Source organism: Suricata suricatta, chromosome 1 (assembly GCF_006229205.1).
Source record: "Suricata suricatta isolate VVHF042 chromosome 1, meerkat_22Aug2017_6uvM2_HiC, whole genome shotgun sequence".
Taxonomy (NCBI): Eukaryota; Metazoa; Chordata; class Mammalia; order Carnivora; family Herpestidae; genus Suricata; species Suricata suricatta.
Window position 1 is genome coordinate 103,609,951 of NC_043700.1, and position 21,507 is coordinate 103,631,457.

Genomic DNA, 21,507 nt, shown 5'->3' on the forward strand with positions numbered 1-21,507 from the left:
GCAAATTAAACTAAGCTTACAAACCAATGTTTATTTAAATAGGCATTGAGAAGTAAACATCAGTCTACTTAATAGTGCTCATGTAGCTTTTGTCTTTAAGTCTCCTGGCCTGAATGTTTTTAAATCTTCCATATTTGTGTTATCGTTTTAGTAAAAGTAGATTTTTTTATAGAAATCCCTCAATCAAGCAATTAAATTATGGGCATTTATTGATATAGTAGCTGCCAATTCTTGGGGAAGGAGCCATCTATGAGCCTTCCCCTTCGTAGAGACATACCACATCAGTGCCAGCCAGCCGGACAGCAGGACAAAGCTTCCGAAACAAGCCAGCCTTGCAACCTACTCTAGGTCCAGAATGCTAAATGTCTCAACTGGAAGTCTATTTTATAATTTCATAACAGCCTACTTCAAAAGTAATCAGGGCCTCCTGCGTGGCTCAGTCAGTTAAGCATCCAACTTTTGTTCAGGTCGGATGATCCTGACGGTGTGTGGGTTCAGGCCCTGCGTTGGGCTCTGTGCTGACAGCTCAGAGCCTGGAGCCTGCTTCAGTTTCAGTGTCTCTCTGTCTGTCTGCCTTTCCCCTGCTTGCTCTCACTCTCTCTCTCTCTCTCTCAAAAATAAATCAACATAAAAAAATTTTTATAAAAACTGTCTAATTAATAATTAATATAGACTATTTCCATTACAGAGCTAATTTTCTTTACGGCACCTGGATGGCCAGTCAGTTCAGCATCCAATTTCACCTCTGCGTCAAATTCCGTGATCTCATGGCTCATGAATTTGAGTCCCACATCAGGCTCACTACTGTCCATGCAAAGCTGTCTGGATGCTCTGTCCTCCTCTGTTTCCCTCCCTTGCTTGCTGTCATGTGCCTTCTCTCTGTCTCTCTCTCATAAAGCACACGTGAAAAATAATTTTTTAAAAAAACCTAATTTTCTTATTTACCCTCAAACCAGAGCTTAGGGATAAAACTGCTTAGGTACAGCCCTTCTCCTGCCTCTTTCCTGGGAACACAAAAACAGACACTGATCATCATCATCATTATTATTAGATCCTTCTGTTACATCAGATAGTAAAAGTGATATAAAAGTGAATTTAAGTTAATGTACATTAAGCTTATAATGTAGTGAAAGATGTAAAATATATCTTTTTTATGTTGCGAAGACGAAGTATCAATATACTGAGATTTTTTTTCCATAATATAGTGTCATTTTGTTCATGGTCTTTTTTCTTAACTCCACTACAGTAAAATTATTTTTAGTCTTGAGCTTAAAACTTTATTCGATTTTTATTTTAATAATATTTAAATAAAGTGTTGTTTAAATTGTTCTACTCTGGTTGTGATACACATGAATTTAAGAATCTGCTTTTAGACTTGAACTTCCTGAAGCAGTCTTTGAAACTCTAGGGTGATTAAACCACTGTTTAAAATCTAATTTAGCTCCCACAGTATCTATTGTATAAAGATGACAAGTCTGATGAACAAGAGTTAGATTTCCCTAACAAGTAGTTAAAGAAACCCAAGAGACCAGCTCTAGTAAGAGAAAAAAGGAATCCTAGGCCATACCAGGCAAAGTTTTACCTGTCTGACCATCTGTCATTGATTTCCATGCTTTAAGGGAAAGCAGCAAGGAAAAAATAATCAGCAGATGTCAGAGCAGTGTCAGAAATGAAAGACTTTAGGAAGGCCAATATACTTTCTCAAAGTAGGAAGAGATTGGTTCAGAATCGCAAAGTTCGAAGATCCTGAACTCATCTCCTCCCATAGACACATGGACTCTCCAGTTTCATATGATAAACTTAAAAAAAAAAAAAAGTGAAGGCTGACAGTGTTGACTAGACATTGGCAAAAGAGTAAGAAAACCACACTAAAGTGGGTAGGAGAAGCCAGGACATAGTTCCACCATAAACCCTGCCCAGAGCTTGGGAATCCATAGCGAGGAGAAAACTCAAATCCCTGGGCTTCTTGAGCAGTAAAGAGTTCACACCCCATATCCAAGACCTCAACTTTCAGGTCCTGCACCTGAGACATGAGCACCAAGACTAATTTTAAAAGCCAATAGGACTCATGTACCAGATGCACAACACTATCATGATCTGAAAGACAGCTCTTAAAGGGCCTGGTTGCTTGGACATACCTGCCCCAGGGCCCAGCTTAGAGGCAGCTTGATTATACCCAGAAATCACATGAAGGAAGGAAGTTAAGATGTCATCCAGTGGGATAGGCACCTAATTAAAAATACATCTAGGAGCCTGCTGGAGTGTAGAGACTGGCAGGTACTGTGTCCATGCTCTCCCTTGGCCACGCTTTCCCTTTGCTGTGCTCCAGAGCACCAGGAAGGAAGCTTTTTCATGTATCTCGTGCTTTGATCTTTGTGGCTGCTGCCCAAGGGATGCCTCCTAACTTGGCTGGCTCTGGAGGGCCTTGTGTTTCTTGTCTCATGAGATTGTAATAATCAGCATCACCCAGGGAGGACCTCATACCCTAGTCTGGCGCCTTGGTTGTTGCAGCTACTATCAGATGACACCTCCACATTGCCTGGCTCTGTCATTCAGTGGGGCTTATGCTTGTGGCTTCCGTAGGACTGTAACCAATTGAGAGAGAGTTCTTTAATAGCCACTACCCACACAGCATAGCAAGAGGCAATATCTAGGAGCTTGCTCTTTCTGTGAAGGGGGCCTGTTAACTAAATATCATGGCTGCAGCCTGAAGAGCTGGTTTCTAATTAAACACACATCTGAGGAATGACTATAATGCTTTTCAGAGACCTCACAGAGCATCAGTATCTTCTTGCTCACCCTCTGCCATACTCCAGAGCCCTAGTGTCTGCTGGAGGAAAGCTTTGGATGCAGCTGGTATCCTGGTCTTTACACCTACTGCCCTGTTTTTGCAGCTGCCTCCCAGGGCATGCCCCTTTGATTGCCTGGTTGGCTAGGGGGACTTGCATTCTAAGGTCCCACAATTGGAAATGGGAGACAAAGTTCTTGGCAAGCTGCCACACCAGGGCACTACACAAGCAGTAGATTTAGACACACATCCTTTTACTCTTTCTGTGAAGAAAGCATCTTGCCTTTTCCTGGAGCTTTGGCCTGAGAAGTAGGTTTCAGAGTTGGTATACATTTAGTGTACTGCAGAGTTATTCTCAAGGAATGTAGGTTGTGGATACCATCTTTGAACTTTCCCTCTGCCTTGTTCCAGCTTGCCAGTATCTCCCAGGAAAGAGATTATACGTTCATCTGAAGCCCTGATTTTTGTCACCTGAGGGACCACACCAAATTGCTTAGTCAGTGGGGCTTATGTTTATGGTGTCACAGAACTGTATATATTTGCATAATTTTTAAAACTGCTATCTGAGGGTCTGGATTCCAAAGAGTCTGAACCTAGGTGCTGAGATCTTACCCTTTCAGTCACTGATAGGTCTTAGCACATCCACGTCTCCTGAGACTAATAAAAATATAGTAGGCTTTTTGGAGAAGAATAATTGAGAGATGATAAAGAGTTGGTGTAGAGTTGAAAGACAAGCTTCATCTTCTACACAAAACTACAATTTAAAGATTGGGGAAGGTGGTTATTTTATCTACTCTATAGACCAATACAGAGTCAAATAAAATGGAAAAAAAAAAACAGAGGAATAGAGGAATATGTTCCAAATGGAAGAATAAGATAAAACCTTAGAGAAAATCTTAATAGAATACAGATAAGTAATTTACCTGATAAAAAGCTCAAAGTTATGCTCATAAAGATGCTCACTGAACTTGGGGAAAAATGGATGAACACAGAACTTCAACAAAGAGGAGAAAAGTAAAAGAATATACCAAATAGAAGTTACAGAGCTAAAGAATACAGTAACTGAAATGAAAAACTTTCTACCGGGTACTAGCAACAGACTACATGAAGTAGAAGAAAGGACCAGTTAACATGAAACCAAGCTGGTGGATCTCACCCAGTCACAACAGGAAAAAAAAAAAAACATTCACATTATGGAAGTCCCTCAAGGAGGAGAGAAAGAAGCAGAAAACGTGTTTAGAGAAATAATGGCTGAAATTTTCCTTAATGTGGGGAAGGAAACAGACATCCAGTTCCAGAAAGCCCAGATTTCCAAATAAGATGCAATCAAAGAAACTCACACCAAGACACATTATAATTAAAATGTCAAAAGTTAAAGATAAGAGAATATTGAAAGCAAAAAGAGAAAAACAACTAGTTGTGTACTAGGGAAACTCCATAAGCCTATCAGTAAGTTTTTCAGCAGAAACTTTACAGGCCAGAGAGAGCTGCATAATATATTTAAACTGCCAAAAGAAAAAAAAAAAACTTTCAATCAAGAATGTTCTACCCAATAAAGTTATTCAGAATTGAAGAAGAGATCATGAGTTTTCCAGACAACAAAATCTGAAGTTCATCAAACTAAACCAGCCTTACAAGAAATGTTAAAGGGAATTCTTTAAAAGCTGAAAACAATGGTTGCTAATTGGTAACAAGAAAACAAAGAAAAGAATAAATCTCACTGGAAAGGTAAAAACATAATAAAGATAGTAGATTAATCACATATAAAGCTAGTATACAAGTTAAAAGACAAAGGTAGTAAAAAACAATGATTGTAATAATTAGTGAAGGGATACACAGTTAAAATATGACATCAAAAATAAAATATAGGATGGAGCAGAGTAAAACTATAAACCTTAGGATAAGACCAAACTTAAGTTATCAAGTTAAAGTGTACTGTTATAATTAGAAGTTGTTAAGCGTCATGGTAACCACAAAGCAAAAACCTATAGTATATACAGAAGAGAGAAAGAGAAAGAAATATAAGCATAGCGCTAAAAAAGATCATCAGACCACAAAAGAAGAGAGTAAGAGAAGAGGAACTACAAAAAAGGCTAGCAAAAAATTAACAAAATGACAAAAGTACATACCTGTCAACAATTACTTTAAAGGTAAATGGACTAGGGTGCTTGGGTGGCTCAGTTGGTTAAGCATCCAACTTCAGCTCAGATCATGATCTTACTGTTGTGGGATCGAGCCCCATGTCGGACTCTGTGCTGACAGCTCAGAGCCTGGAGCCTGCTTCAGATTCTGTGTCTCCCTCTATCTCTGCCCCTCCCCCCCTCAAAAATAAACATTAAAATTGTTTTAAATAAATAAATGTAATAAATGGACTAAATCCTCTAATCAAAATACATAGAGTGGCTGAATGGATTAAAAAACAAAAACAAACTCATACTGCCTACCCTTCAGATGTAATGACACACAGACTTAAAGTGAAGGAGTGGAAAAAATATTATTTCATGCAAATGGAAACCAAAAGAAAGCTGGAGTAACAATACTTATATCAGACAAAATAGGCTTTAAAACGAAGGCTGTAATAAGAAACAAAGATGACCATTACATAGTGATGAAGAGTTCAGTCCAACAAGAGGATATAACATTTGTAAATATTTATACACCCCATGTTATGTAAATATAGGAGCACCTAAGTATGTAAGACAAATATCAACAGACCTAAAGGGAGAAATAGACAGCAATACGGTAAGAGTAGGGGATTTCAATACCTCATTTACATCAATGGAGAGATCATCTAGACAGAAAATCAATAAGAAAATATTGGCCTTAAACAACATGTTGGACTAGCTGGACTTAACAGATGTGTATAGAATATTCCATCCAAAGACAACAGAATACAGATTCTTCTTGGCATGGCACCTTATCCAGAAAAGATCATATGTTAGGCCACAAAACAAGTCTTCATCAGGGATATCAAAGAATATATCGCCCCAGTGACAGGTAAGTTTCATCTTTAGGTATTAACCTGTTGTGCCTCTTTAAAATTCTTTGGTCCTAAAGTTAATAAGGAAACCATGTCTTTGGATGGCCCGTTGGACCAGATGGACATAGCTGATACAGATATAACATCCCATCTAAAAGCAACAGAATATACATTCTTTTCAAGTGCACAGAAAATTCTTTGGTTCATGTGTTGGACTTCCATATATTATCAGAGTTCTTGAGCATAAGAAGAGGAGCATTCACCCTCCACAGAATGCTTCAGAGTAGATCAGAGCATGTCTTTTTGAAGCTTTCCAAATACCCTCACTTTGAATGGATGTGGCTTAAGTATCATTGTGGATCTGCCACATTTAATTATTGTTGCCCAGATGACTTAATGTTATATTAATGTGCTCATTCTGTCTAGGTGTCATTCTCTATATCCTTCTGGTGGGATATCCACCCTTCTGGGATGAAGACCAACACAGACTCTATCAGCAGATCAAGGCTGGAGCTTATGATGTATGTAATAAATGTTCATATAGTGCAGATGAGCATTTGTTTTTTTGTTTGTTAACCAAAAACCAATTTTTTTCATTAAACTTTCAACTATAATTTTCAACAATTTCTCTAATTATTTTTCTCTCTCCTAGGGAAAGGGAGATAAAGAGTAAGAAATGCAGCATATGTATTCAGTTTGCATTTCCTTTCAGTTCACAATCTCCTAAGATTAAAAAGAAAACAGTGGAAGTCTCTAAGGAATGACTTTGCTTCTCAAAATGTTTGGATCTTAGTGCATTTTAAAACATATAAAAATGAAAAGTCTTTTGCTTTAGAAATGACTACTGCTTGTTTAATTGAATTACATTCCCAGATGTTTATCACATAATTTTAAATCCTGTATTAACAAAAATTTGTAGTGATTTATGTATCAGATAGAACATTGTTCTATTGTGTCAGCTTGATGGGTTTTTTTTGCCTTATTTACCTCTTCAGCTTCTGTGCAAACTTTCATTTGAAGAAAGGTGTTCACAATTTAAAAATATTTGAAAATCACAGTGCCAACATATTTATAATTAGAATATTTGAAAGCATGACTATGAATTAAGTTCTAAATCTAAAATGTAAAGCCTTATCTATTTTTCTCTTTAGGGCTTACCTTTGTGTTCACTGATAATACTTTTCTCTCCTTTGACAAATATGTCTATAAATATGATTTACTACCACCTCTGGTTGCTTCTCACACATCCCTCTAGAAATTAGAGTTCAAAGTTTAGAGATTCTTTTGGTATACTATTAAGTGGAGTAACTAAGTCATAGGAAATATTGAGTCTGTCTTCTGTGCACAAGTTGAAGGCTCAGTGTGGAGTGAGAGGAGAAAATATAAAAAGTCTTTTGTTTTAAATCAGGTTTCATGAATTCAGCAATGCATATCTGTTAAAATGTTTTATATAGATGGATGTGTGTACAACAAGAATTTAAAATGTTGATTCTTTTAATTTGGAAGCATCCCATTCTAGTGAGACTAGTAATTGGACCAAATGAAGATTTACATGGCCACAGTTAGCACATTCATCATCTATACAGACGACAACTTGGCTCCCCTCCTTGGGGAGACCTAGCTCTGAAGATGCACTGCTTGATGAATATGAAGGAATGACTTTGTGAAACTTTTTTAAAAATGAGAAAAAGGTCCACCTTTATTCAGGCTGAACCAGTTCCTAATTTGCTACCAGAATATCTGTACATCATGGAGGAACAGCTTGAATATTTTTTCAGTAGCTCCTAATCATTAGCAAGTTTTTATGGCTGCCCAAAATAACTTATGAAATTAAAATGACAGTCATTAAACTGGTTAAATTTAAAGTACTGAAGAGTCAATATCATTTTCTTATATTTCATTTTACCAATGGGTCACAAAGTACCCATTTTGTAACTACTAAAACTGAACTAAAGTCCATGACACAGTGACAGAGGCTTTTGTTCCAAGATTGTGTATAAAACTTCATGAATTGGGAAAAGAACCTATTTTATGTTCTTTAGAAGCTGATGTAACTTTTTCTTAACCCATCAAGAATATATCTCTACTAATAAGTTAATTGAAACTGAGGCTACATAACTTTAAACAAAAATTTTAAATAAACAGGATAGCTTTATTATATAGTTATGAGTACACAGATGGATTACTAATACAAGTTTTTAATCTTGGTTACTTTTAAGAACTTTGATGAAATTTGTAATTAAGCAGATTAGCCTTTCTGAAGTGCTAAAATGAAATCCTGCTGAGGCTCTTGTAGTCTGAAATTTCTTCCCACTACCGTATTCCAAATTGCCACAATTAGTAGGTCAGTTTTGGCCTAGGCAATGGAAGTGGTTTTATTATCTCTACTCTCTACTGTTACTTCTCATGAGGTGTGAGAGTATGTAATACATCTTTTTTGTTTGTTTGTTTGAAATGCTTCATTTTGAATCTTGATGTAATATCATGATAACATCAACACATTTGACAACCTGTCAGCTTTATTGATGCTTCCAAATAATTATGAGAAAAATTGCATAAAATTTTATTTTCAAGCCAAAATAAAGATGCTTTGAAAGGACTAAAGGATACTTAAGTTTAGTTTTTGAAATGTTAAAATATATTTACTAGGTAAAATACACAGTTTAGTATATATACTTATCACTTATTGGCTACTTTAATATATGTAAATATATACATAGAGAGGGGTATACATACATTTACATAGATTTATCTCTGTGTAGATACAAGTTAACTGCTACAAAAAGTAAATTTTATAAAGAAATCCAGTGCTTAAGGAAATGATTAGTTTACTTAGCTCTTTCCTGTTTAACTGAGTGTATCTATTTTTGAAACTCTATGAATTTGTATTTTTGAAGTTTCCATCACCAGAGTGGGACACAGTGACTCCTGAAGCCAAAGACCTGATCAATAAAATGCTTACTATCAACCCTGCCAAGCGTATCACGGCCTCAGAGGCATTGAAACACCCATGGATCTGCGTAAGTGACAGTTCTCCAAAGACCTTAGGGGCGAAGATTAAAAAGAAATCATCCTTTAAATTTTTTTTCATGGATTTAAAATAATTTTCACATAAAAAGATGAAACTAAAAATGAATGAATTTTTGACTTAAGTTATTTAACAAAATAAATTTGTAATGGTAATAAATGCTTTTTTGGGTAACAATATCTAATTTACATAGATTGATAAATATTGCCTATAGTAACACAAGGAATGACTACTTCCCCTATCAGTTATTGATATATTCATGAACAGAGGTTAAGAAAATGACACCAAGATTATCTATATCCAAGGAGAGAATACTAGACAAAGTTTAATTATTTACCATTAGGCATTTGGAAAAACAACAACAGCAGCATTTGGAAAAACAACAACAACAACAACAAGATTTGGGAGCTTGTAGTAAAGTTAAACTAGCAAGAAAGAATGGCCACTAGACTGAATATATTTTGGATGTGCTAAGAAAAACTGTGACATTTGGGAGAAATGTAGTGACTTCACATTTCTTTTTTTTTAATGCTTTTTATTTATTTTTGAGAGACAGTGAGAACAGGGGAGGGTCAGAGAGAGAAGGAGATCCAGAACCGGAAGCAGGCTCCAGGCTCTGAGCTAGCTGTCAGCACAGCGCCTGACACGGGGCTCAAACCCACAAACCGTGAGATCATGACCTGAGCCAAAGCCGGATACTTAACTAACTGAGCCACCCAGGCCCCTCCACCACATTTCTAGGGTTGTCAAATGTTAGGGCAGTAAATATGGTACTCAGTAAATGAAAGGTCCTTCAATAGAAGTATAATTAAAGACATTGAAATAAAGATAATTTGGGGAATTATTGATATTCACTTCTATGCTTTTTATAGATAAATGTTGCATTTTAGTCATAAATAGTCTTGGCAAAGCTAATCATCCATTAGGTGATACTCACAAGTTCATTGTATGGGTTCAAGCACCATTAATGCAGATTAGGCGAAGTTGAGGATACTATAATGCTTTGTATGATTTAATTACTTTAAGTTTCTTTTCTTCCTCTTCCAGCAACGTTCTACTGTTGCTTCCATGATGCACAGACAGGAGACTGTAGACTGCCTGAAGAAATTTAATGCTAGAAGAAAACTAAAGGTAACAAATTCTACATTTTTTCTGGAGGAAGACTTGGCAGAGTAAGAAATTAGATTACGTGGAAAGTAACTTTCAGCAAAGGCTTTTAAATGTGCGACCTCAGTACTGTTTCTCCTCTTCTGGGTCTTGAGAACATGTAATATACACTGGAATTAAATTTACAAGGAAGAGCTAGGATCTCTGTGGCAGTGTGTTCTGTGGCTCTTCCCTTCCAAAGAAAACAGCTGTGCAGTTTGTTTGTTGGAATCTGGCCACACACCTGAGGTGGGGGTGGGGTGGGGAGGGCCTAGCAGTATGTGAAACAAAGGCCTGCTGCTCTCAGGAAACCAAAAAACAAAAACAGAGACATAAATATAGCCTAACTCAAAGTAAGGCTAGGAGAAGATTTGTTACCAAAGACTGTTTATTTACTAGGTTAAAGATTCACAGAATTTTGCAACATTAACTTCGTATTCTTACTTTTCTGACAGGGTGCCATCTTGACAACTATGCTGGCTACAAGGAATTTTTCAGGTACATGTGTGAAGAATTTTGCTCCTTATGCACTGCTCTCCTCTTCAGTAGTCAGTTTGGAATTGAAGAAAAACCTAGTAATTATAAAAACACTGTTGTTTAGGGATAGCAAATATGTATCATGGATTCCTGCTCCGGAGTGTCCAGCATCAGGAATCTGCCTGGATACTGTCTCCACAGAGACCTGAGGCACAGGCCTGCACTCTTCAGGAGGGCCCTCGAGCAGCCCTGGTCAGTGTTGTGTGGAGTTCGGAACCCAGCTGTCATCCCTTCTGGTGGCACACCAGTTGTGGAAATAGTACTTTTACCTCTTGAAGCTCGGTATCTCGAACCAAGAATTAGTTAATTGATACTTCATCAGCTCTTAACCATAAATAAGGTTTTTTTGTTTGTCTCATTCTCATAGGAAATCCCAATAAGTGAGATTTTTAAAAGAAGAACACTGTTGAGGAACCAGTACTTTTAGTCCCAAGTTCTTTCAAAAGTACAGTTGTATCTTGGCACACTGTAAGAATGGTTGCATATTTCAAAGGTATCTAAACTCAAGAATTTACGCAGAACACTACCTCACAGTAATATATAGGATAACAAATGTTCCTCAAAATGATTCCATGGTAAAAATAAAGTTTAAATAAAGGGCTAAAAGAAGCTAGGCCATTTCTTTATTGTAGGGGTGACTCTCCAGAGTGTACATAAAGTATGTATTATGTCCAGAAATCATTTGAATTTTGGAACTTCCTTATTTAATAGATTATCTCAAAGGACCAGGTTTCCAAAAATCAAATTTTGGTAATTCTGATCAGTCTTAAGTATGGGTAGGAACTGAAGCAGCAAGACAGCTGCATCTGGTGAACTTCTGAGATGTAGGACTATCAAACAGTTGTGCCAAAAATACTACTGCTTCACATTGTTTACTGTTCACACAAGGGTGACGTGTGGTATCAAATTATCTAGCTGCTCTTCAGTTGTTTTTCCCAGGACACACCTAACTCCTGGGTATTACAGTGCTGTGAGGTGATGATCCATACCATTGTCAAGTGTCTTTCAACCTTCTCAACCAATTTCTAATTAGTTTATAACTATATTAAATGGTCATCTTTTGTCCCCCATTATATTTAGTTATGCATCATATGAAACCGTGGGAGGCTTTCCAAAGGCTTCCAATGACCTATTAAAAAACAACAATGATATGAATACAATGAATAATGCTATGAATTGAGGGACTGTGTTAGTCAAATGCATGTATCTTGTCCAGTTTGGTGTGATAAAACCTTGTCACTGCCTTTGTCAAGTTACTTGTTTTATAAACAGTTGATTAACATAGTTGACGTTTATATGGGTGAGTTTAATATCATCTCATTAAATATTAACTGATATATTCTATATTCAAATAAATATTTCACTGTGGCCCAAACATTAGTGAATCACTAAAAGGTAGGATAATTAATATATATTGTTAAAGACAAATTAACTTGAAAAAAATGTCCAATATTAAGATTGTATATTTTGTTAAAGTCTTAAATACACTCTCAGCCATAAATTGGGCCTTTTTAAATATATGCACTCATGTGTAGAAGCTTTTGTTTACATCACATTTTCCTTTTCATCATTGTGTAAACTAAAATCTCATGACTAATGTGTGAATATTATATTGTTTCTGATGTCTTAGCATGAAAGGCAAACTTTATTATTTTATCCATCACTTCAAAACCAACTGAATAACATTGGATCCAGTTACATCTTGTACTTGATACTGCATTTTAGTTTTGAATATTTTGTTCATTCTGTTTCATTAGCAAACATGCTCTTTAAAGTAATTTGTCCATAAGTATATGGTTATAAAGTTGTTTTTATTTTTTTCTTTTCTCCCTTTATGTGGAATGTATTTCTTGTGAGGTAAGGTGAATAGTAACCAAAAGGGACATATCTGCATCTCTAAGGCTAAATTCCTGCTTACCCTGAATCATTGTCTTCTCTTTGCTTGCTATTGCAATTTCAACTATTCTGAGTTTGCTTTCTAACCCATTAACTGCCACAGGATTTACTTAATATTGCTTTTTAACTCCAGGCAAATAGTACTATAGCTAAGGCAACAATTCTTACAATCTCAATTAATAATAAATTAATAGCTTGTTCCTAAGACTAAATAAAATTAACATTTTTATATATTAAGTGAATTGAAATTATACCAAAGTGATATCAAAATAATATCCCAAGTCAAGTGGATGTCAGGAAATTACATGTTCATGCAGTTTTATTATAGCTAGGTATTTCCATTTCAGATGCCAAAGTCTATTCTGATATACTTAAATAACTATATATATATATATATATATACATACACATGTATATATATATATATATATATAATTAACATTAAATGGAAACATGAGTGTGATGAGTGTGTACCTGTCCTGCATATTCATAAATGTTCTACACTTGGTGTACTACTTGTCATTGGCAATTATAGAATCTGTTCCCTATGTATGAATGTACCCATTCCTAAGTATATTTTTTGAAAGGATGACTTCATCTTCTAATATACTCCAGAAGTTCAGTAACAGAAGAAATGCTAAAAGCTCCCCTCCAGGAAGATGAAGTTTCATCTGAGACTATATGCTTCAGGGGTTTGCTCATTTAGTTGAAGATTTTGTTTTATTTTATATCTCACCTCAAATTTTCTGAGTTTTAATTTTTAATGTAAAAGGCTTTTGTTTATCAAAGCTTTCTATTCTGATTTTGAAATATGAAAGGGTACATAAGACCTTTTATTAAAGGCCATATGCTAAGCATTTAAGATATTTGCTTTAGGTCAATAACATACCACTTCATTTTAAACAGTTATTAATATTTTTTGTAAAAGTTGAAGTTCTGATTTGAAATACATGTATATTTTTAAAAATAAAAGGTGTTGTTTTGCCAGTGCAAATTTTTATAAATAAATTCCAAACCTTTACAAAGAGGGACTTAAGTGGCAGAACTGAGATGGTCACCATACTTGTAGTGTGAATGAACATGTAATACAATCTGTAAGCTGATGTCTGAAGACTGAAATCAACTTTCTGGATTACAAAAGTATAGTCCAGTTAAAGTTCCAGTATCCTTTTCACAACCAACAGTGACATGAAGTCCAATAATAATATAACTGACAAGGTGTTCAATTATATGCAATGAACTAAATAAGAATTAGTTCTAAATTTGATGTGGCAAAACCAAGAAAAGTGATACTGTATTTCAGTGTCCTGTAAGCTGGCGCTCATCAGTGTGACTTTGATAATTTGGCGTATGTTGGCCATAATCTAGTAAAGGTAATAGAGAGAAACAGTAACCTGCTTTGTTGCCTGGCATGGGTTTCTGTGGATAACTCACTGAAATGATCTCACTCTCATTTTGCAGCAGCCAAGAGTCTGTTGAAGAAACCAGACGGAGTAAAGGTAAGTTAAACAGACGCTCCCAAAGTCAGTTCTGATTTTCAGATGCTGGATAATTTTTAAATGTTAAATAATCTTTTTAAGTTTTTGCAGCTTGTATTTTTTATAGATTCTGTACAGGATGCAAGTTGAAGTATAACATAATTTAATACATAAAGGTGACAAATGCCTATGTCAAGAAAAGGTGTATTCTTTCTATTTTATTATATATTAAATAATCCGACAATACTTTTATATGGAGTTAATGTAAAAACTGAATGTCTAAATACCCTATGCTTTACTACAGTCTCATATTAGCACAGTTACCTGAAAAATGAATGAAAACCAAATGCTTTTCTAACTAGTTATGCTATTTTCTTTTTTATTAATTTTACAAAATGTTTTATTTATTTGTTTGAGAGAGAGACAGAGATGAGTAGGGGAGATGCAGAGAGAGAGAGGAAGACACAGAATTCGAAGCAGGCTCCAGGTTCTGAGCCATCAGCACAGATCCCAATGTGGAGCTGGAACTCACAAACTGTGAGATCATGACCTGAGCCAAAGTCAGACCTTAAATGAGTGAGCCACCCAGATGCCCCTCATTATGCTATATTATACTCTTGAAGCCTGCTGACATGTGTAGCCTGAAAAGAAATCAAGTCATAGGGCCTGGGAAATAGAATATCAAATGATTAAATATCTCTGCTTGGGCAGTTCTTATGAAGGTCTTAATTTTCCCCTGTGCTTCTATCATAGGGTATTGAGACATATACTCAAGGTGAAAATTCTGAAAAATTATAGAAATATTTTCCAGAAAGATGACAAAAAGATATTTTTACTTTCTTTGATTTCTAAACAAAGTAATACAACTTAATCTCTATTGATTTTATTTTGTTTCATGGGAATTTACCTTTGATTGAATGTAACCTTATATTTGTATTATGTTTGTTATCTTTCCAGAGTATTACCTAAATATTTTATTTCCTTAATCCTTTTCTTTCTCTTCCAATGGCAGATGCATACATTCTTCTTGAACACTTCAACATCTTGGGAATTAATTAATATTCTAGCATTTGAACTTGACCCAAAGTCAGGTGGTCAGTTCATTTTGAAAATATAACATAGAAAATCATTTGTCACTTCTTATGCTTATGCACAATCAATCATTGTTTCATCTCCTGTCTATGTGTGATTTGGGAATTCCAGAGCTGTGGTGACTGTGCACTTGTGTTTCCCATTAGGGTGGCATATGCCTTTTACCAATTGTTTTCCTCAACCTGTAATTTTCTCTTCCTTTTGCTTAGTTTATTCAGTTTAAATTTCAGTAGTTACAGTTGAAATTGCCTTTTTCCCAATGTTACATTGGTGTAAATGTGATATTTTAAATTTTCCAAACGTTTCATTCTATGTTTTTCTATACCTTTCAGAGATGCAGAGCTCACAGTTCCTATTGAGATATTTATTTTTACTACTATTCCTTCAATAGAAAGAAATATTTCCAGAACTTTTTTTTTCTCCTAGACAACTTATAGCTCCTCCTTAAAGAGAAATCTATTCTGTGGTCCATGCTTTTAAACTTTAAAAATTCAACCGGTCATATTTTTTTTCTTTTCCTTTCTCTTTGACTGGTCAATTCAGAAAAGGAAGTCCAGTTCGAGTGTTCAGATGCTGGTGAGGATCTCTATCTGCCAGATTTCTCCTTCTGTGCCAATTCACACTTAGGAATAAAACTGTCCTTTCTACCTAAGTTAGTGGGAGTGGAGAAAGTTAGGACCATTGCAGGTCAATGTCAATGAACTATCAAAACACAGTACCCACATTCACATAATACTGTTCACCTTTGGAGTTGAATTTTTTAAATATGTAAAAAGTTCATACCTTTATTTATATGCCATTAAAGGAGCTTTTATAAGAGCAAAATCCAGTTTTCTCTTGAAACTGAAGAGACCATGACATAGTATCTGTTTAATGATAAGTGAAGAAACATTATAGGATTATTTTTAAGGGATGATCATGATTACTAATATAGGACTTGTTTTTATCTCAGATACGCTAATACAGATACACCATAATACATCTTCATGGACCTTATAAATAGTGCGAAAACGAGCTTACAATGGGCCCATCCTCATTAAGCACCTATAGAAGAAACATTTATTAACATCAGGACTGAATAAACCTAACATCTGAGAAATAGGAATATTTTACCCATGCCTAATAAAATAATTCAGTGAATCTTTTATTATCTGGTTTGATTCAGTTTTGTTAAAGAAAAATAGCTTTCATAGTATAAAATAACTACATTTCATAAACAAAAGTGCCAGAATTCTGATATGTTCAAAAGAAACCTTATAGTTTAACTCATATTTAATAATTGACTCTTTAATAAAAAGGCAGTCATCCTAATCTTATACTTAGAAATTTTCCTATCATTTTTCAACTAATTAATTTACAAATATCTTCAAAAGACTTCCCATAGTAATAAAAGATCATTAAGCCTTTCTTTACATTAACTAAATGTAACTGCACATTTAAACTCAACTAAAAGTGTGGTTGAAGCTCGTATTCATTTAACTGATGTTTGCTGTGCCTGATAATAAGGGATGCTCATCCAGGCAGAATGACCTGTAGTCAGAAGACATGATGGTGTGTGTATGCTGTGTACCTATGTCTGTGGGGGGGGGGGGGTGTTGTGTATGTGTGTGCACACACATGTTTGTGCAGAGGAGTAGGTGTGCATAGGTGTACATATGTGACATTTTCACAAAAAGAAATCAGGTTTTTACAACCATTCTAGAAAACAATCAAGTCTCTTATCTCAATATACAAATAAAAGTATATCAGTATATTCCTCTTTTATTTTTGCATCCATTGATACCTACTGAATATAGCATATTAAATATATATGGCACTTCAACTACAAGTACCTCAGATCATTTGATAAGAAGTCAGCTGTGTTTTGCCACACACTCTTCCTGCTAGGAAATGATTTGTGTGTGCATACCTCCACTTTTATCATATATTTCATACTAACGTAAATACTAAATTTTGATCCTTCTTTAATTCCATTATCTCTTATCTCTTTCTGGCTGTTGCAAAAATTTGATGTTAAATTCTGTGCAATTCTATTTAAAGAAAAACTTTAGACTATCTGCAAAAGAGATTGACGATTTAACCTTTAAAGAGTTTTTGAGTAAAGGGCACCAGAAGTTTTCACTTTTCCTGCATGTCACAAGCCACAGTGTTGTAGCTTATTTGAATAGTACTGATACCAAATAATCACACAAATGTGAATGAATAGAAAAAAAAATATTACGTACCTAAATTATTTCCTTTAACCTTCTATCTTCTTCTCAGTGCTGGTATCAGTATGATCTATAGGTATAAAATACAAAAGAGAAAAGCTTCCAGAAAGTCCAAACAGTTAACTAATTGCTAATGAACTTATTTGGTATTCATTTCTTTTATGCAGTATGATTTTTTTCTTTGAGGGCCTTAAGAACATTTATACTAAAATTATGGGATGTGTTCCTTTAGATAATAATATGTAAAGAAAATATCTAGATAATCTAGGATAAGAGAATGAATGTTTATATTTTTGTTTGGTAAACATGATGTAAGTTATCATGCATGAGTTTAAATGAATGTTGATTATTACTTTTTAGTTTTGATACTTTAGCACTCAGACTCAATTGTAATTTCAAGTTGCCACTTGTCTACAAAGAGTTTTCTCTGTGGACCCATGTTAATACTTATTAACCCTCTGAGTTACTTTCACAGTGTGGCTTTCCTTGTGATTCTTTAAGGTCAGCCCAGCTATGTGAAAGCAAGGGAATGATCTTACCAGATATAAGCTTCAACAGTAGCAGTAACACCGTGATAGAAGACACAGTGTTTACCTCTCACACAATTGTGAAAAATAAAATCTTTTTTACATTCAATATGGTAAAGAGTTCAATGTGCCCATTTATAATGGAAAATGTGTTTTTTAAAGGAAGTCCAGACTTATCATTTAAAAAATTATAAAGCCTGCATTTCATCAGAAGATCTAAGGTCTTAATTGAATGCCTATGAAGCAAAGTGATGATGGCTTCCTGGAGAAAGACAATCTATATGTGACTTGAGGAACAAGAATAGAATGGAAAAAAAAAAAGGAATTTATATTCAGAACCGTGAACAATTGGAAGCTGGGAAACAGAATCCAACTTGAAGAGTATGAAAATGTTTATATTTATTTCATACTCTGAAACTTGATTTGAGCTCCACTGAAGCAGTTCTTTGTTGGCTAAGGTGGCACAGCCAAAGCAGCCACGTCTGTTTTATCATTCCACCATCACAGACACGGCCCTAGCCTGTGTGTGACCATCCGAGACTGGAATTGATTATTATTCCTGTCAGGCATCACTGTGTCTTTCACATATGTCTTCAATGGCTCTTTATTTTCATGTCTATATCTCCATATAGACATGCTGCATATAGAGACATTGGCTACCAAGGGTTTAAGGCATCTCTGTTTCTATTTTCTGCATACCTCCAGATAAACAACAAAGCCAACGTGGTAACCAGCCCCAAAGAACATATTCCTACCCCGGCGCTGGTATACCTGGATCTTTGTAACCCTTCTTAAGTTCTTTACTGTTTCTCGTTGTTTCTCTCATTTGCTTTTACTATATAGATATATATAGATATATATATATATATATAAACATCTTATTTTGTTGGGTTTTGTTTTGCTTTCAAAGATATGAAAAACATTCGTTTTTTTTTTCTTTTTGTTAAGGTAGTTGCCAAGCAGTGTGTTGCTAACATGAGAGGACCTCATTTCGTTGTTGAACGCTATTCGGATAGCTGTGGTCTCCGCGGTTGAAACTGTTGCATGCCGCCTCTAGAAACACGGCAGAATGCGCTTTGGTCGCTCTTAGCTCTTCCTCTGATGATAGCTCTAGATTACACAAACAATTGTTTCCTCCTTTCATGACTCAAAATATTGACATCAAGGAGAGCTAAGGGTCCTATGCTAGACAGCAGTAAATGTAGACCTTATTCAGAGTTCCCATTCCCCTCTTATGAAAAGACAGCGGGGCTTTGTAAGACCTCACTTTCTGAGATAAAGAGGCATTGGGTAGTTTCAAGCGTTTTGTTTGTTGTGTATTAAATTATCACTGTTTCACTTTAATCCAAAGAATGAAATGTATAGCATAGAGCTTTGAATTATCAGGGAGAAAGCAGTTTTGTCCATTTTAATCAAATTCACACTATTTACAACTAAATCATTTTAATACTTTGAGACAGTGTTATATAAAAGTCAAGATTTGAATACTGCCCTTCGGTACTCTGAGTTCCATAATATTTTGCTCAAAGTACTCCATATTTTGATTTAGGGTTTTCTGAAATAGTTCTGATTTTTGACTGCCCTCTGTACTATTATCTCAAATTAATTAAACATACTAAAGGATTACTTCATTTGGGTTAACCAGAAGGCTCAACTTAAAAACATTTAAAGGAAAAGGACGCATAAAGAAAGCAAGTTATCTATGAGTAAAAAACTATGTGGATCACACCTCTGGCCAGAGAAAGGAAGAAGGGAAGCAGTAAATACATTCTCTAAGTGTTGCCGCCAAAGATGGTGAAAGGAGGTCCTAGAGGACAGAGACTCTTAAAGTAGGAGAAAATTCTCAGTGGGCTGCAGTAACTCCCAGTTACCACGACATCAGGCAATGAAAGTGCCAAGCATGCCAATCATATATGGACACTGAATCTTTTTTAACATCAGTCATTGGAGTGTTATTTTCCACTTGGGAATATTTCTTCAATTCTTTGGTAGAAAGCAGAAACAAAAAGTAGTTTTCTTCATGGAAAAACATGATTTCACAAGCAAATCTGTATTTTATAAAGCTGAAATTTCATTTAGGTATGGACTGATATGGCAATTAACAGCAATATGTCTCTAATTATAGTGATAATATGATTAGTTAGAGAATCCTTTAAATGAACCTTTTCAATATTCCATAGAATTTCATATGGACTTTTGAAAAACACTTCTTAGGATAACCTTTTCTGAAGCATAGGACAATGTTCTTGATTTTCCAAGAGTATTTATCTGTGTACTAACTATACACTGTTAACTATAGTGATGACACCATAATCAATTCTTAAAGCAATACATTTGGAAAAAAAAATCCTCACAAAGGATTTGAGATTATTTTAAAAAGTTCTAACCTCTAGTGTCCTTGGTCAGTGTTTTATAGGACACACATTAACAAGGTTCTACTCACTCAAGAAGGGAAAGCTCTATCTGGTATAGGACTCTGTGAAACAGTGAGTGCCTCTTTAGGTCTCCAAACTTCAAAGCCTTGTCTGTTTACTGATCACGAATAAGGTCTTTTGCATGCTGCTGCTGGGTACTAAGATATCCTGTCTCTTGGGCTCACCAGGAAGATCTTTCATCAGTGATCTTGTCATTACTATGACAGTAGTTAACATCGCTTAAGCTCTTGTCACTAGTTAGTTTTGTCAGCTGGCTCTCCCTGCTCTGTCCCTCACACTAGTAAGAATGTACTTACCAATGCGAACTGTTTCTTTCTCTATTTTGTTCTCACTCAGGAACCCCAAACTACTGTAATCCACAACCCTGATGGAAACAAGGTATTCAGAAAGAATCAACATCATCTTTCTTTAACAAGATCACACAATTCATCAAATATCCAAAGCAAAATTAATTCTTTAAACATGGGAAAGAAAATTCTGACCATTTTTCTACCACAATTTTTTCTGGGACCTAATTTATCTAGAATTATATACATATTTCTTTCAAAACAAAAACGAATGACATCTTGAAAGAGAAATGAATGGTACTGTTAGTCAATAAAAGTTGGGTTAAGCAAAGTCTTTATGTCAAGATGACTGTGCATCTTAAGCAATTCCATCTGATCTTTTTATTTTCTTCTCCATGCATGTCTGTGCATTGTACTTTAGATATATTCTGCATGAAATTTTAGAATTTTTTGCTACATCATTTCACTGTCTTCAAAAAAGTCAACTTGATTTCATAGGTGTCTAAACATTGTTTTTGAGTTTTCTTCTGTTGTCGTAGTGCTTTTTCTGTTAATTTCCTGTTGTTGGTGTTGTTTCTGTTGTTTGGCATGAAATTGAAGATATCGGGGAGTTTAACTTCTTATGAAATGTTTGTTTTTGTTGAATTATGTGCATTTCAATGATAGATACTTAATGACAGTCTGAAAGAAGACTGTAATCTTTTTTGTCTGTTGTTGATTGTGTAGCATGTTAACTAAATAGTACTTGTATACATGTTTATAGAATGAAAGGAGACATTTTTTGAATGTTCCAGTTTATTAATTCTCATTATATGTCTAAAAGGAAAAAAGTAGACTTCTTCATATTTTTCTCAGATATTAAATATAGTCATGGGTCCAACTTCTCCTTACTCTTACCAGCAGTGTTTATTAGAGAACACATTGCCTCTGGGTTAACATTTAGTTGATAAGTATTAAAGTCATTAAAGAAAAAAATCAAGCATTCTTTCATATGAGATGTATTTTACGTTCATGACACTTATAAAGTATTTTAAGTCCATAAAAGACTTGAAGTAGTCAGGAGCATCATATAGGAGAACATTTTTTTAATATCATTAGCAAAT

The 21,507-nt window shown here is 35.0% G+C and overlaps 1 protein-coding gene across 21 annotated transcripts in view; it reads left to right on the plus strand.

Annotated features, from left to right (window-relative positions):
- Positions 1 to 21,507, plus strand: part of CAMK2D (calcium/calmodulin dependent protein kinase II delta) — a 293,523-nt gene that overhangs the window by 232,049 nt on the left and 39,967 nt on the right. For 4 of the 21 annotated variants that reach the window (XM_029941673.1, XM_029941714.1, XM_029941681.1 and 1 more), the window contains exons 9-15: positions 6,195 to 6,289; positions 8,666 to 8,788; positions 9,844 to 9,927; positions 10,398 to 10,440; positions 13,837 to 13,874; positions 18,388 to 18,447; positions 20,454 to 20,495. In XM_029941673.1, coding sequence (XP_029797533.1) covers positions 6,195 to 6,289; positions 8,666 to 8,788; positions 9,844 to 9,927; positions 10,398 to 10,440; positions 13,837 to 13,874; positions 18,388 to 18,447; positions 20,454 to 20,495 — 485 coding nt within the window. Of the gene's footprint in view, positions 1 to 6,194; positions 6,290 to 8,665; positions 8,789 to 9,843; positions 9,928 to 10,397; positions 10,441 to 13,836; positions 13,875 to 15,488; positions 15,522 to 18,387; positions 18,448 to 20,453; positions 20,496 to 21,507 lie in introns of all 21 variants that reach the window. The other 17 variants (XM_029941745.1, XM_029941759.1, XM_029941765.1 and 14 more) reach the window with 9 other exon arrangements.